The sequence below is a fragment of the Pseudonaja textilis genome, chromosome Z (assembly GCF_049901715.1).
Source record: "Pseudonaja textilis isolate UNSWEBS1 chromosome Z, rPseTex1.2, whole genome shotgun sequence".
Taxonomy (NCBI): Eukaryota; Metazoa; Chordata; class Lepidosauria; order Squamata; family Elapidae; genus Pseudonaja; species Pseudonaja textilis.
Genome location: NC_142008.1, coordinates 72249802 through 72266383, shown reverse-complemented (window position 1 = coordinate 72266383; position 16582 = coordinate 72249802). Strand labels below are relative to the sequence as shown.

Genomic DNA, 16582 nt, shown 5'->3' with positions numbered 1-16582 from the left:
CATCCTTCATGGTCTGTATCACACCATTCTCCTTAGAGCTGCTCGGATCATCCAGAGAGTGGGAGGTGCTTCAGTCTGCGTTGCTTGTAGGCTGAGCTTAATTACTGAGGAACGCTCCGCCCTCCGTCACGTGGCTTCCTTGTAGCATTCCCCAGTTTATGCTCAGCCTTCATGAAGTCAGGCTGTGTTTCTCCCACTCCTTGGCCGATTCAAGCCTCTAAGCTTAAGGTTTGCCTATTATTTTCTCTCCTAGCCTCTGAGCATTTGGGTGACTCTAGAGCAAGGGGAGCGCGTTTCTCGCCCCCAAGGGGGAAAAAAAGCGGGCGGTTTAATGGCGCTTCTGCGCTATCTCCCCCATCTTCCTTTCATTTTCGATCGTTCTTTCCTGCCACTTCTCTACGCTGCCCTTGCTAGCGGCTTGAATCGTTTTAAAATATATATATATATATAATAATATAATAAAAATAAAAAAAGAGCGCTGCGAGCGCTGCTGGTTTTCCCCCCACCCGAACGCCGATCGCCCCAGGAAGGGGCGAATTTCTCTTCGCTGCCCCTTCCGGCATTCTAAGCTTGCCGGGGGAGCCTAGTTCCACCCTGAGCAGCCCCGACAAGGAGATCTGTAGGTGGCCGCCATTTTGGGCACCGCCTTGTACCCAGGCACCAATTTCCGGCCTCTTTATTCGGCTGCGAGGGTGCTAGCTCGTCATGCAGGCCTCCGAGCCCGTTGGAGCTATTATTATTCTGTACTGTCAATTGCTCAGCTTTTCAGAATGGTTGGCTTTCTGCAGCAGCGCTCAGGGCGAAGTAAAAGCAGTCACCTCCTCCCGGTTGTGGCCTGGGAGGCAAGCTGCTAGAGGCCTTATCTCCAGGCTTGTGCTTTGGCGTCAGGCATTCATTTGGCCAATTTGGATAATAATCTACTGGGCTTCTCCTCTGTGGAGCCCCAAACCTAGCTAATCAATCATATATTGTTATTTAAACAAACAAATAAACAGATGTGATATATATATATATATATATATATCAAGAACAATATCAATAGTAAATAAATCTTTATATCCATATATATATATATATATGATGATCAAGTTAAATCATTTTTCGAGGGCGGCTGATGTTGCACCGATACAACACATCTTCATAGGACTCCATGGTATCACACAGAATTTGACCTGCCAGGAGGCCTTGAGGGACCCAACAACTTAATCATCAATACATAAACAGTATGACACCTAATCACCATACATTTTGGTGCAAACAGAAATAACAACATTTATCACATCCCTTATATTCATCACATTTGTATATATAATTATAATATTGATACACATATTTATAATAGTTTATGATCCTTCATTATTTAATTATTCAACATTCCAATACCTTCTTCTAATGCCAATCACCATATTGTTTAAACATACATAATAACTTCATTATTCAAATTCTTCTTTTGTTTTTATATTTTAAAAAAAATCTGTTTTGGCAAGCAGTGTGGTTCCAAGTTTTACATTTCAATACAAACATGACCATGGTTATATATCCATCTTTCTTGTTCAAATTCATATCACATTATTATTTATTCTATTTTCTTTAAATATTCCCAAATATTATATTCATTAAATCTATTTTATCAAATTTCAGTTCATAGCTTAACTTATTTCGTTTTTCTTAAAATAGTCTCATATCTTGCTTTACAATATTATTTAGGATTCTTATTTCTTTTCTATATTCATTATACACATTATTTTTATCTGTCACATTTGCAATTTTATCAAATATTGTTATTTCATTTATTATCCTATAATTCCATCCTTATTCTATTAGTTAAAAAATTGTCCCCTTTGGTTGTCAATTTGAGCTTACCACCTATTTACCTTATGTTTTCCCTCCATTTATTCCCTTTAATTCAATATAATTACCTCATTCTACAGTACATTAATAACAATATTCTTCTGTCTACTACATATCACATATACATATATTTTGGATCAGATTCCTCATGGTATTCTTTCTCTCAATCACCTTATAAATCATCTATATATTACAAAAATATTAATCTGTTCAATTAATTATAAAAATCTTTCCTTCAATTCCTTATTCTTATATATCACAGCACATTACCTTGCAGAATCTTCTTCCCTATTATTCTTTTACCCATTGTCTCTCATTCTCTTAACTATGTAATTTCTTTTCATTCTTGTTTGTTTCCTGTTTCTTTTCTGGTCCTTTCTCTTAATTCTCCTTTTTCCCATTATTATTTCTCTCCATTTCTCATTCCAGTCATTTATTTTATCCCACTCCCTCTTTCAAATTTTCTTCTGTAATTCCCTCTTCTGCTTCTTCCTTTAACTTTCCAACCATTCCCCCTTTTGTTATTACATCAAACCACAAATTTTTAACTTTCATTCTTTCCCCCCCCGCCCCCCGTTTAAATGGTAATTGTTCCACTTGATCTTCAAGGCTGGTTTCCTCTTTGTTTAACTCCTCCCCTTCTGGTTCTCTTTGTTCTTCTTCAAACTGAGTCACCATTTCTAGTTTTTGTAATATATTGTTGCACATTTCCAGATTCACTTTCATCATTTCTTTCATATCTTATAGATCCAACCTCATTTCTGCAAATAGTTCTCCCATTTTTAGGCTGATCCCTTTTTCCCCCTTTCCTTGATAATTATACAATCCAAATATCCAGTAAGTTGTTTCAACCAGCGTCTTTTATATTTAATTTCAACAATCAATGTCCATTAGTCTTTGTTTCCAGGTTCCTTCTATTGGTTTTTTCAAAGCCACCGGATAGTTTCAAAGCAATTTCTTCGGATGCCTTCCCCTTTATAATATTCCAATATTTCACTTTTTAGGGTTTTTCAGGGTTTTTATTTTATTATAATGAAGTTCCTCTTATTTTCTTTTAAGTTTCATGTCTATTTTAAAAGGACCAGACACTTTTCCAAAAGTCACTGAAATATTTCCTATACCATTAGGTGGCTCTCTCAGTTTTGTTTCCACGTTCCACCCTTTCTTTCACTTCTTCTTGTTTTAATAAAACTTTTGTTAATTTTGCTAATTCAAATTATTAGCTATTATTTCTTTTCAACACATTCTATTCCAGCATTCACTTATGCCTATTTAGTGCCAAAAATCCAATAATTATCCAATTTAAATTCCAAGCCTTTTGTGTTCAAATATTTTCCTCTAGATTTTCACCTCCAAATTAATTCTTTCAATATTCAAAGCCAATTTTATAAGTTCCAATTTCATTCTTTCTCTCTTTGGTCTCTTGATCTGGGTACACATCCTACATGCTGGCCTGTTTCCCTTTTTCTTAATCCTGATGTGTGTAAAGGTAAGAAGCTACTGAAAAATACTTCCTTATCTAGTTGCCTTTTGGGCTTATAAGTTGGATTATGAATCTTTGTAGCCAGAACAGGAACTTCACTGTGATGACATAGAAGACACTCTAAGGCAATGTCAAAGAATGCCATTTAATATCTTTCCTAATGTGAAGCAGTATATGAAACACTGGTTGCCTATTCATCAAAACACTTTGGTTCAAAGCAATTTAAATTTCCTATTTGTTATTTAAAAGAACTCATCTGTTTAGGCCAACTGCTTGTGAATCATTCTGTACATTAAACTGACTGCCAACTTTAAGAGCTAGACTTATGAATGGAATTCTTAGGAAAGAAAAAAGAGTGGCCTTTTGCCGAGCTTATTGAAAACTGCTTTATACTTGACATGTAAACATATGAATCCAGTTCTGCTAGATTGGAAATAAGATATGTCTACTGCACGGTTGTAAAACTTGATCACCTCATGTGACATATCGCGACGTATCATGATGGTTTTTCTCTTTGTGGAGCCAGGGTGGGTGTGGCCTGCATGTGATGCATCCAGCCCGTGGGCTGCCAGTCTGCCACCTCTAATCTTGTGCTATCTCTGCATGAGAGCTGCTCTCAGTCAAGAACAGATAATAGTTGATCAAGTAGACACATGTTGGACTACAGTAATCTGTAAAGGCAGATTAGTAGGACTACAACAGAGGGAGACATCAATGAGTGGGAAAGGCGATTCTCTAGATCAGTGGTTCCCAAAGTGGGTGATACCACCCCCTGAGAGTGATGGGGTGCCTTGGGGGGTGCTAAGAGGCAAGGGGACATTCGAGGCACCGGCCACGCAGGCTCACCCCATTGACTTTTGCACCGCTCTGTAGCCAGTGCCTCAAATGCAGCAGCAGTGGCATGTGGGGAAAGTAAAGCAACATGCTGCTATGGCCACGTTCGATGCGCCAGCTCCACAGGCTCACTCCATTGAGCCCCTTGCACTGCTCTGGTGCAACAGTCAATGGGGTGAGTCTGCGGTGCCGGCACCTCGAATGCCCCCTGCCACCTCTTAACGCCACCAAGGGGGCCAGCAGAGGGGTGCTAAGAGGCAGCAGGGGGGCATTCAAGGTGCCAGCACCGCAGGCTCACTCCATTGACTGTTGCACCAGTGTGGTGCAAGGGGCACAATGGGGCGAGCCTGTGGAGCTGGCATGTCGAACGCAGCGGCGGCAGCACGTTGGGAAAATAGAGCAAAGCCTCTACTTTTCCAAGTGCTGCCACTGTCACATTCTGTATGTATGTATGTATGTATGTATGTATGTATGTATCTATCTATCTATCTATCTATCTATCTACATCCATACATTCATCCAAAAAGTCTGTCTGTCTGCCTGTCTTTCTGTCTACCTACCTACCTATCTGCCAATATAGATCTATTTATCTACCTACCTACCTATACATACATACATCCAAAAGGTCTGTCTGTCTTTCTGTCTGTCTTCCTGCCTGCTTGCCTGCCTGCCTGCCTCTACCTATCTATGTACCTATCTATGTATGTATGTATGTATGTATCTATCTATCTATCTATCTATCCATCCATCCAGCTATCTATCTACCTACCTACCTGTCTCTCTCTCTGTCTCTCTCTCTGTCTCTCTATCCATCCATCCATCCATGTTCGAAACGCGGCCCCGCAGGCACATCAGGAAAGTAGAGCAAAGATAGTCTGGGAGGGAGGGAGGGAGAGGGAGAGGGAGAGGGAGGGAGGGAGAGAGAGAGAGAGAGGGAGAGAGAGATATCTTTGCCAGCACATTGAAACATCTTTGGCTTCTGTTAAAGGTTTTGTGGACGAAACATAGTCAAGACTATCAGGAAGATCTCACATTTTGTTGAGGCTTTAAACAGGATCCATTGGACCAGATTTCCACCCTAAAAAATTACTTTTCCCCAATGTATTACAATGCCAACTCTGAAAAAGGCAAAACCAAAATGTACGGATAAATTACAAGAACACACACACACACTCCCTTCTAACCCTGCTGGAGCAGGTAATTGGACTAGAATAGATATCTCATTATCTTTCTCTCCCTTCCTCCCTCCTTCTTTATTTCTTTTTCTTTCTGTCCCTTCCTTCCATCCCCCCATCTTTCTTTGTCCCTTCTTCTTTCTTTCCCTTTTCTCTTTCTTTTCTTCCTTTGCTCTTTCTCTCTCTCTCTTTCCCTCTCTCAGGCTCACCCCATTGACTTGGTGCACCACTCTGCTCGGACTTGCTTGGGCAGATCCCTCTGGTGCAGTGGGCTCAATGGAGTGGACCTGCGGGGCCGGCATCTAGAACGTGGTAGTGGTGGCACATTTGAAAAGTAGGGCAAAGCCAGAGGTCAGTAATTTTTTCTGCAAAGAATTACAAAAGCTTCTGCATTGTGGACAAGAAGGAACACACATGTCAATGCAATTCAGCAACATAAAATAAAGAAATACAAATAAAACAAATCAACAAGAATTGGCAAAGCATCTCTGATTAGATTTTATTCACTACTAGAATCTAATCAGAGATGCTTTGCCAATTCTAGTCCAATGACCTGCTTCAACAGGATTAGAAGGGAGTGTGTGTGTATGTGTGTGCATGGCTGTCAAAACTCCAAAAACAGATCAAGTAGCTCTGGCAAGACCAGTCATAAATTAGAACACTTGGTAAACAACCGGCCATTAAGTGAGGACCACTGGTATTTGGTTTGCCAGTCACCTGGCCACGCCCACCCAGTCACATGACCACCAAACCACATCTACCCAGTCACGTGACCAGAAAGCCACGCCCACCCAGTCACATGACCAGAAGTCACACCTTCAAATTAGGCCACGCCCTCAGAAATTTGAATCCCACCCCTGGGTGGGGGGCACTGAGGATGAGTTTGTAGCACCAAGGGGGCGGTGGACTGAAAAAGTTTGGGAACCACTGCTCTAGATAGTATATGTTATTAATTTCTAATGTGACTTTTGTTATAATACATAAATTTAGTTTTGCTTCCACTGATGTATCCTATAATTGCAGTCATTGCCACTAGGAACAGGATTTGAAACTTTTATCCCACATGAGCACAGTCATATACACAAATAAATAGAAAGAAAAAAGGAGGATCACTTACATATAATATGTAGGAAACACCCCTTCAAAGTACCAGCATTGCTTTTTGGCCTCTGAATACTGAAAAGAAAGAAAAAATATAGTGTTGTTCATCAGATGCCAGCATGAATCATTATAAACATAAAGGATATTACAACTTCATTTATCAGAAATTCTAATGAAGTAAAAAAAATATCTCCAGGAGGTTTTTCCAATCTGCTACTATCTAGATGTGAATGAAATATAATTTCCAAAAGTTCTTACATTTTGCATGTGGAGTTGAATGAAAATAATTTTAAATAAATCCTAGGATAATAAAAGTTACCAGTTTGGGAAAAGATTAAATGTTATCTCTGAACTATTTCTTCCACAGTTTTCTTCAGGGCTCTTGCCATTAAAAGGGAAATAAAGAGATGGCAAGGATCTTTTGTCCGTACATCTACTTTGCCCCCAGGAATCCTAGACAAAAAGGTTAAACCTTTTCTCTTATCACAAACTGCAAGCATATGCAAACATTTGCAGTGAAATTCTTCACGTTTATTTGAAGGAAATCTTCCTACTATGCCAAATTAGGCTTACCTACTAGTATGTTGTTTCTGATCAAAACATTAATCTTGAAATAAATCTGATTGAACCAACTACAGAATTTCTGAAAGTCAAATTACATCAGATTTCCATCATCTACACAGGTGGCCAACTTAGTTGCAGGCATTAGGGAAAGAAAGGAGTATGACTGGTGGAGAAATGCAAAAATTTAGAAGGAACTATGTTCTCTTACTTGAGTTCCTTTTTTGTTTTTTGGACACCATTTCTTCCATTTCGGCACAGTCCATGATTTTCTTAATAATTTCCTCCTGCATAGGTATTTTTTCATTTTTCCAATTCTTAGCAAATACAATTCCAGCCACTATTAAAACATTTACAATCAAATATTTCAATTCTTTACAATATGTTTCCGGTATAATTCCCAATAAAAATATCTCAGGTTTAAAGTCTTTGTGTTGTTTTGTCATTTTTTCCAACCATATCTGGATTATAGTCCAGGATCTTTTTGCATCCGAGCATGTCCACCACATATGGTAATATGAACCAGGTATCTGATGACATTTCCAGCATTTATCCGATGTATTCTTAAACATTCTCGCAAGTCTCGTTGGGGGTAGGTGCCACCTGTAAAACATCTTATACGAATTTTCTTTATATGCAGTTGACATTGTCATTTTATAATTTTGAGACCACAATTTTTGCCATTTATTTAAGTCAATCCCATATCCAAAATTTTTCTCCCACACAATCATTGTTTCTTTTACTTGTTCTTCCTCTAATTTAAACTCCAGCAAATGTCCGTAAAGTTTTTTGATTACTTTTTTATCAGCACCTGTCAGAATTTTATCTAAATCAGTCAACTTATCATAGATACCTTCTGTTTTAACATCTTTGTCAAATCTAGATTGTATTTGCAAATATGAAAACCAATTCATTTTTACACCTTGTTCTTCCAACGCTTGCACAGATTTAAGTTCACCCTTTTCATTCAATATCTCACCATATCTAACCGTTTGTTCCTTTTTATATATTATTGGATAGGAAAAAGCTTCAATAGTAGATAACCATAGTGGAATTTTTAAATAATATTGCTTTTTTATCTTCTCTCAGTTTAGAAACAATGCTTCTCGAATATAATGTCTTCTAAAATACCCCTGCATTTTAGTTCCCTTATACCAGAAGAAGGCATGCCACCCTAACAGAAAGTCATGTCCTTCTAAATTCAACAGTCTAGTATTCCTTAGTGTTATCCACTTCTTTACCCACATCAGACTTGTCACTTGGTAGTATAATCCCCAATTGGGCAGAGCAAATCCTCCTCTTATTCTTGCATCTTCTAGCAACTTAAGTTTTATTCTCATTTTCTTCCCCTGCCAAATGTATTTTAGCACTATTTTGTTTAAATCTTCAAAAAATTCTTTCCCTAATCTGATTGGAATTGTCTAGAATAAGTATAAGATTCTAGGCAATACATTCATCTTAACTGTAGATATTCTCCCAATCTGTGATAATTGTAAATTTTCCCATTTTATCAAGTCTGTCGCAATCTGTTGTTTAAGTTTGAGATAATTATCCTCCTTAAGTGTGCTACATCTTGGTGTTACGTGTATCCCTAAATACTTAACCTTATTTGTGACCTGGATCCCCAAAACTTCCTCCAATTCTTTCTTTCGTCTTACTAACATGTTCTTTGCTAAAATCTTTGTTTTATCTTTATTTATTTTCAAACCTGCTACTTTCCCATACTCTTCTATCTTTTCTATCAGTTTGGTTGCTGACTCCAATGGATCCTCTAATATGAATACCATATCTGCAAAAGCTTGTAATTTATACTCTTCTTTTAAAATTTTCATTCCTTTTATTTCTTTTTCTTCTCTGATGTTCCTATTTAGCACTTCCAGTGTTAACACAAACAGCAGAGGCGACAGTGGACAGCCTTGTCTAGTCCTTTTTCTTATATCAATAAAATCTGTTAATTCTCCATTTATCATAACCTCTGCAGTTGGTTTATGATATATCATTTCTATGGCTTGAGTAAAAATTTTTACCAAAGCCCATTTGGTCCAATTGTAACACCATAAAATGCCAATTCACATTATCAAAAGCTTTTTGTGCATCTAAAAACATCAGAGCCATTTGTTTTTTGGAATGTGCCTCATAGTATTCCAGTGTATCTAAAATTATTCTCAAATTATCTTTAATCTGTCTCTTTGGCAGAAATCCATTTTGATCAGGATGAATAAAATTGTTTAAGTATCTTTTCAGTCTTTCTGCCAGAACTGAAGCAAAAATTTTCTAATCTGAATTTAATAGTGATATTGGTCTGTAGTTTTTAACTTGCTGTGGGTCTGTGTCCTCCTTCCGTACAAGTGTGATATATGCTTCTGACTATGTTTTGGGTATTTTCTTCTTTGTCATAACTTCATTCATAACTTCTAATAAGTGAAGATTCAGTGTTTCCTGGAATGTCTTATATAATTCCACTGGTAAACTGTCTGGACCTGGTGCTTTCCCAATGTTTTACTTTTTTAAAGCTTCTGTTAATTCCATCATTGTTAGGTTACTTTCTAACATTATTTCAGTATCTTTGGGTATCTGAGGCAAATTTGCTTCCTGTAAGTATTGTTGAATTCTTTCTTCCTGAACATTCTCTTGATGGTACAGTTTTCCATAATAATCTTGAATAATTTTTTTCTCCACATTTCCTTAGTATACATGTCCTTGTTCATTTATCAATTGATGTATCCTTCTCGAGTCTCTTTCCTTTCTCAATTTAAAGGCTAGCCATCTGCCTGGTTTGTTTGCATCTTCAAAATAGTCCTGCTTAGCATTTTTAATTTTTTGTGCTATTTCTTCTTTTTTCATTAGCCCCATTTTATGTTTAGTTATGTCCATTTTAATTTTAATGTCCTTTTTTGTGGAAATTTCTATAATTCTTTTTCCAACTTCTTGTAGTCATCTTCCAATATTTTAAAGGTTTCTTTTCTGTTTTATATTTCTTTTCCTTGTATAGTCCATTATCAAGCCTCTTGTATAAGCCTTCATCATGTCCCAGAGGTTCTGTAATGATATATCTCTTTTGTGTTTTTTTTGAAGAAAAAAGTCAATTCTCTCTCAATTTTCTGGTTAAAGTCTTTTTCCTTTAATATTGTGTTATTTAAAGTCCATCTAGATCTCCTTTTTTGTCCTTTCCATACAAGTGATATTGGATTGTGATCTGCCCAGGTGCTTGCTTCTATTTCAATGTCTTGTATGTTGGAAAGCAATTCTGTTGACATTCATATCATATCTATTCTAGACCATAATGCATGTCTATTTGAATAAAAGGTATATTGTTTATTTTCCGCATTTCTCTCTCTCCATGCCATTGTTGTTCCCTAATCCCCCTCCTCTCAGGTATGGCAAACCCCAGTGGGGTTTGACAGAAACATCACGTTGCTTAAGAGCTTTACCTTTACACACATCTAGTACAAAAGAAGCATATACTACAAATAAAATATGCTAATATATAGTTCCCAAGTCAGTTGATTTCTCTGACTCAAGACAGTTACTATTAAAAGAAAATGAAATCCCACTATCCAAGACCTTAGACAGTAGCATAATAAAAGGGACTTTCCTGCCTGAAAATTTTGATTTTTCAAAACTCATAAGCATATCAATCTCATAAGTATATCAGGTTGCTACTAGCACATTATTTGTTGGACAGATTGGCCTTTGGTAAATTTACCTGAGAATGCCGTTTCTATAGATGCTGCTAGAGAGCCCAGGATGGGTTAAACTCCTGATGACATCATCAAGCTGGGTCTGTCTTGTATAAAAAGGACTGCCTGTGGGAGTTTCCCCCTAGCTTTGGCGAAGGTACTTGACAGACTGTAGGAAGTGTCTCTGAAAGCCGAACAGAATCTTTAACATTAACATTAACACATCTTACCATGGTCTGGACGAAATAAAGGAGGGGCTGGGCTTTCTAGCAGCATCAATAGAAAGGGCGTTCTCAGGTAAATTTACCAATGCCCATTCTCCTAAATGCTGCTGTGAGAACCCAGGATGGGACATACTAAAACCTGCATGTCCATGTGAGAGTCCTCGTCTGGCAAATTTCTCCGAAGTTGGAACCACTCACTGAAGCAACCGTCTGCCAAAAGCCGCACTCCTCGAGGCATAGGAGTCCAGATGGTAATGTCTGATGAACAGAGATGGGGAGGTCCACGTAGCCACTCTGCAAATCTCCACTAGAGGTGTCTGGGTGGCCCAAGCTGCTGAAGTTGAGGCACTCCTAGCAGAGTGCGCCATTAGGCCCTGGGGTACTGGAAGGTTAGAAGGCCTGTGCGATGCATGCTGTGATCCACCTACTCAAAGTGGGAGGAGAGGCTTTGTTGCCCCCAGTGGGAAGGGGAAAGGACACAAACATGGCCTCAGTTTTGCTAAATGTAGAGGGACATCTGATGTAAATTCAAAGTACCCTGCTAACATCTAGGGAGTGCCACTTGCGTGGAACGGAAGGGGACAGAAATCAGGTAACACTATGTGTTGGGATCTGAGGAACCCAGTATTAATCTTAGGTACAAAAGGTAAGGTCTAGATGTCTTTCCTGACAGACAAAGCTGCCAGGACCGAAATCCTTCTAGAAGGGGTGATCGCTACCAGAAATGCCACCTTACAAGACAAAAAACTGCAAGGGAATTGACCTCAGTCGTTTGAATGGGGCCTTATTCAGTGACTGCAGTACCTTAAAGAAGTCCCATGTGGGATCTCGATGACCACTGGAGGCCTCAGGTTTGTAACGCCCTTCAGAAACCTGCGGACCGTGGGATGTCTAGACAAAGATTCCACTCCCCCCAAGGATAGAACAGAGGGCAAGGCTGCAACCTGCCTCCGCAGAGTGCTAGGTGAAAGTCCCTTTTCTAAGTTCTCTTGGAGGAAGTCCAGCATCTGGCAATTAAGGCCCTGGAAGGGGCAATGTCATACTTATGACACCAATCACTGAAAGCCTTCCAGGTTGCATCGTAAATGCAGTTGGTGAAGGGTCCCCTGGAGGCTTGGATAGTTCTTATTACTCTGGGGGAATGATAGTTCCAGATCAGGGATCCCCACTCAATCTCCAGATGGCCAACTGAAGCCACTGGGGCTCTGGAAGCAATATTGGCCCCCGTCTGAGCGACACTCTCAGAATCCTCCCAGGACTGGAGATGGAACACTTAGTAGTCTGTGAACCATGGCCTCCTGGGCCAGTGAGAGCTACAACTATAAGTTCTGCTCTTCTGCCCACAGTTTCTGGAAGACCCCCGGAATCAGGGGCAGAGGAGAAAAGGCATACAGCAGTTCCCATGGCCAAGGGCTGCATAAAGCGTTCATTCCCTCCACCCCCGGAACCGCACACCTGGAGTAGAACCTGAAGAGCTGAAGAGAGGTCCCAAGATTGGTTTAAAAATTGGGGCCTGATCTGCTTAACAACTAGAGGATTGGCTGGTTAGGAAGCCTCTTGTAGTTGACCCCTCATTTGCTCAATAATTTTGTTGAACTGCGTTTCTAAGGCTGCACGCCTTCGTTTCTCTGCCTTTAATTCGGCCTGAGATGTTTTCTTAGGCCCAAAGCTTTGGCCCTAATCTTGGCCACCACCTCCCTTTGAACAGACTGGGAATGTTCTCTTTCTTTTGCCAGCTTGGGGGCCTTGAGAGACGAGGCCTGAAGGCTCTGTGTGGGCCTTGTCTTGATCCATAATATGCATAAACAGACACAAAGGTGCTGGAAGCGATCCTCACTATGTGTTGTCTATGCAGTAGCCTGAATAGGAGCTTATGAATAGTAGAAGCTGGCCTTTGGTGGATGATGCTATCTAAAATGGCCACTCGCTACTTTCTTTAGAAGAAGAAGCTTTCAAAATGGCCACTCACCACATGCGGTTGAAGAAGAAGCCTCCAAATTGGCCACTCACAAGAGCTACAGGCTGCACAGTGGTTAAATCGCTCCTCAGGTTGTAAACAGCCCCGAACGGCAAAATCGGCAATAAAGTGAACATTTACGATCAGCTGAGAGGTGCTGTTATTGCCCAATGCAATCTTTACAATTGTGGAGGCCGAAATCGCTGAGGGAAGACTGTGGGGGAGGATCAAGGCTTACTCCCTATTTACAGTCTCCCTCGGTTGAAGAAAACATTGAATCCTCATTGCAGGAGAGTGGATGCCAGTGATGAAGATAGCTTTCGCTTTTGCTAACTAAACCGCTTTCAGAGACACCAGCTTATGGTCATCGAAAGAAGCTGAGTCAAAGCTGGGGGGAAACTCCCACAGGCAGTCCTTTTTAATACAAGACAGACCTAGTTGATGATGTCATCAGGAGGAGTCTAACCCATCTCGCAGCAGCATTTAGGAGAAAAGCACAGTACTAGTGAAACAGCCCCGGTCACCATCCTGTGCTGGATTAAACCTTCTTTAAACATAGAACAAACCCCTGAACCTCAAATCTCAACTCAGTTCCTATTGACTTAATAACTTGATAACTTAATAACTTACTGGACTGGGACTGGAACAACTAGTAACAATAACACTAGACTTAACAACTGCCTCCATCTCATCTTCTGCAATAGTTTGAATTCAATTTACGGAATACAAATTATAGAACCCTTTTCCAACAGTGACCACAACATGATTGACTTTTGTCTCAACATATGTCCACACAAAAATCACCACAATGACGTAATCCGTAATTATAACTTCAAAAAGACAACTACGATCTTATAGACAATGATCTCTCATCTCTTAATTGGCAATTTCTATTCACTGGATGCAATACTGTTGAAGACCATTACAACATATTTTTACTTGAAGTCAAAAGAGTCATCAAATTATACGTACCAATAACAACTCCCCAAACCAGAAAAAAAACAGATTACCCATAACAATAAGGAAGCTTCAATCCAAAAAGAGATCACTTTGGCAAAAAAACAAATCTGGTCATGTTGCCAACTTCAAAAGCCGATACAAAAATTTATGCCACCAGATAAAGACTGGATGCACCAATTATCACATTAAAAAAGAGGAAAACCTTCCATGCACCAATTCCACCCATGCTTTCTACAATTTTGTAAACAAACAACTAAAAGACTTAAGGTCCATCCCACCCCTGAAAGGACCTAATGGTAAAGACTGCAATGACGACACTATTAAAGCCAACCTCTTTAACACATTCTTTGGTTCAGTATTTGTAAACAGCAATGAATCATGCCCAGTATTTCTTGGTCGAACCACAGACAGCTACAATGATCTAATAAATATTGATTTTACAGAAGACATTGTTGAAAAAGCACTGCTCAATCTAAAACCATCTCTATCTATTGGGTTGGACGGAATACATGCCTACTTCTTAAAAAAGCTATCCACTGCCATAGCTGAACGTCTAAGCATAATCTTCGAAAAATCTTTCAGGACCAGCTCCTTGCCAAACCTATGGTCACAAGCCATGGTCATCCCCATCTTCAAAAAAGCCTAGTTGAAAATTACAGACCAATCTCCTTATGCTGCATCACCTGTAAAGTCATGGAATCAATTATTAACCAATCCGTTATCCTCCATTTAGAGACAAACAGCCTATTCTCTAACAATTTGGTTTCAGAAAAAAACTATCCTGTAATCTGCAACTTTTATACTGCAAAAACATATGGATTACACAACTCGATCAGGGCAAAACAATAGATGCAATCTACATAGACTTCTGTAAAGCCTTTGGTTCAGTGGTACACGACAAACTACTACTAAAACTAAAATCTTATGGTATCTCTGGACACCTGCATAGCTAGATAGAAGCATTCCTGTCAAACAGACAACAAATGGTCAAAATTGGAAACGTCCTATCAAATTCTGTACCTGTCAACAGTGGTGTCCCTCAAGGCAGTGTTCTAGGATCAACTCTCTTCATACTCTACATAAATGATCTCTGTGATCATATTAAGAGCAATTGCATTCTCTTCGCTGATGATGTAAAGCTATTCAACACCACAGATAATTCTGCTACCCTTCAAAAAGACCTCGACTATGTATCAGAATGGTCAAACAAATGGCAACTTCAAATCTCAACAAATAAATGCTCTGTCTTACATATTGGCAAAAAAATCAGTAAATAAAATACAAGGTGAATAGTCAAGACCTTGTTGATGATCCAAACTCTGTCAAGGATCTTGGAGTACTCATCTCAAATGATCTAAGTGCTAGAGCCCACTGTAACTACATAGCCAAAAAGGCATTAACCTAATCCTATGTAGCTTTTTCTCTGGTAATATCACACTACTAACTGGAGCATACAAAACATTTGCTAGATCAATACTTGAATACAGCTCATCAGTCTGGAACCCACATTACATATCTGATATTAACACAGTGGAGAAAGTCCAGAAATATTTAACAAGATATTTAACAAAATATTTAACACTCCTCTACTCGTTGCAGAATACCTTGTGCCACCAGACTTGAAATTCTAGACCTAGAAAACCTAGAACTATGCCGCCTTCGGTCCAATCTAAGTATAGTATATAAAATCATACATTGCAACCAGTCAATGAATACTTCAGCTTCAACCATAACAGTACAAGAGCAAACAATAGATCCAAACTCATGGTTAACAGCACCAAACTTGATTGCAGGAAATACGACTTCAGCAACAGAGTGGTCAATGTCTGGAATACTCGACCTGACTCTGTAATTTCTTCCCCAAACCCCCAAAACTTTAACCTTAGACAGTCTACTATTGACCTCACCCCTTTCCTAAGAGGTCTGTAGGGGGCATGCATAAGCTCACCAACGTGCCTACTGTCCCTGTCCTATTGTTTCTTTTTATTTTTCTTATGTGTATCCATTTCATGTATTCATAACTATGTTTATACTTATAACTATTATCTTGTAAGCGATTGACAAATCAAATAAATAAATAAAATGGGCGTTGGTCTAACCTGACACGCCATTTCTAGTCGAGCTGCGAGGATCATCCAGAGAGTGGGAGGTGCTCCAGTCTGCGTCTGTGTAGGCTGGACTTAATCATTAGGAACGCTCCGCCTCTGTCACATGGTCCCTTGTAGCCTCCCAGTTTATGCGAAGTCGAGAGAGGAGGAAAGTCATCTAACTCTCATCTAACTAGACCTAAAGTATCATTGGCTGAAACAAGGTTCCCCAGACGGAAAAAAATTAAAAAGGGTGGGGCTGGATGATCCTCGCAGCTCGACTAGAAATGGCTTGTCAGGTAAGACCAACGCCCATTCTCCCTCGAGGCTGCTCGGATCATCCAGAGAGTGGGACATACCAAAGCTTGGCTGTCCTACGGGAGGGAATCCGTCTGGGGTGGAAGCTCCCCTGAGTCCTTGATGACCCGCTGGAGGACTCGTCTACCAAACGAGGCCTCAGCCGACGCAAAGATGTCAATCTTATAGTGCCTAATGAAAGGGGAGGGGGAAGCCCAAGTGGCGGCCCGACAGATGTCTGAGATTGGAGCCTGGGTGGCCCAGGCCGCAGAGGTGGCCGCACTCCTGGTGGAATGTGCCGTAATCCCACTGGGAACTGGCAAGGCCTGAGACGAATAAGCCTTGGTGATGCTGGCTCTGATCCATCGCCCG

The 16582-nt window shown here is 39.8% G+C and overlaps 1 protein-coding gene across 2 annotated transcripts in view; it reads right to left on the bottom strand.

Annotated features, from left to right (window-relative positions):
- Positions 1-16582, bottom strand: part of VOPP1 (VOPP1 WW domain binding protein) — a 60478-nt gene that overhangs the window by 25778 nt on the left and 18118 nt on the right. The window contains exons 1-2 of one of the 2 annotated variants that reach the window (XM_087915442.1): positions 15926-15976; positions 6461-6519 (exon numbers count right to left, since the gene is read on the bottom strand). In XM_087915442.1, the coding sequence (XP_087771568.1) occupies positions 6461-6519; positions 15926-15961 (95 nt within the window). In that variant the 5' untranslated portion in view covers positions 15962-15976. Of the gene's footprint in view, positions 1-6460; positions 6520-15925; positions 15977-16582 lie in introns of those variants that run through there. The other variant, XM_026702289.2, reaches the window with a different exon arrangement.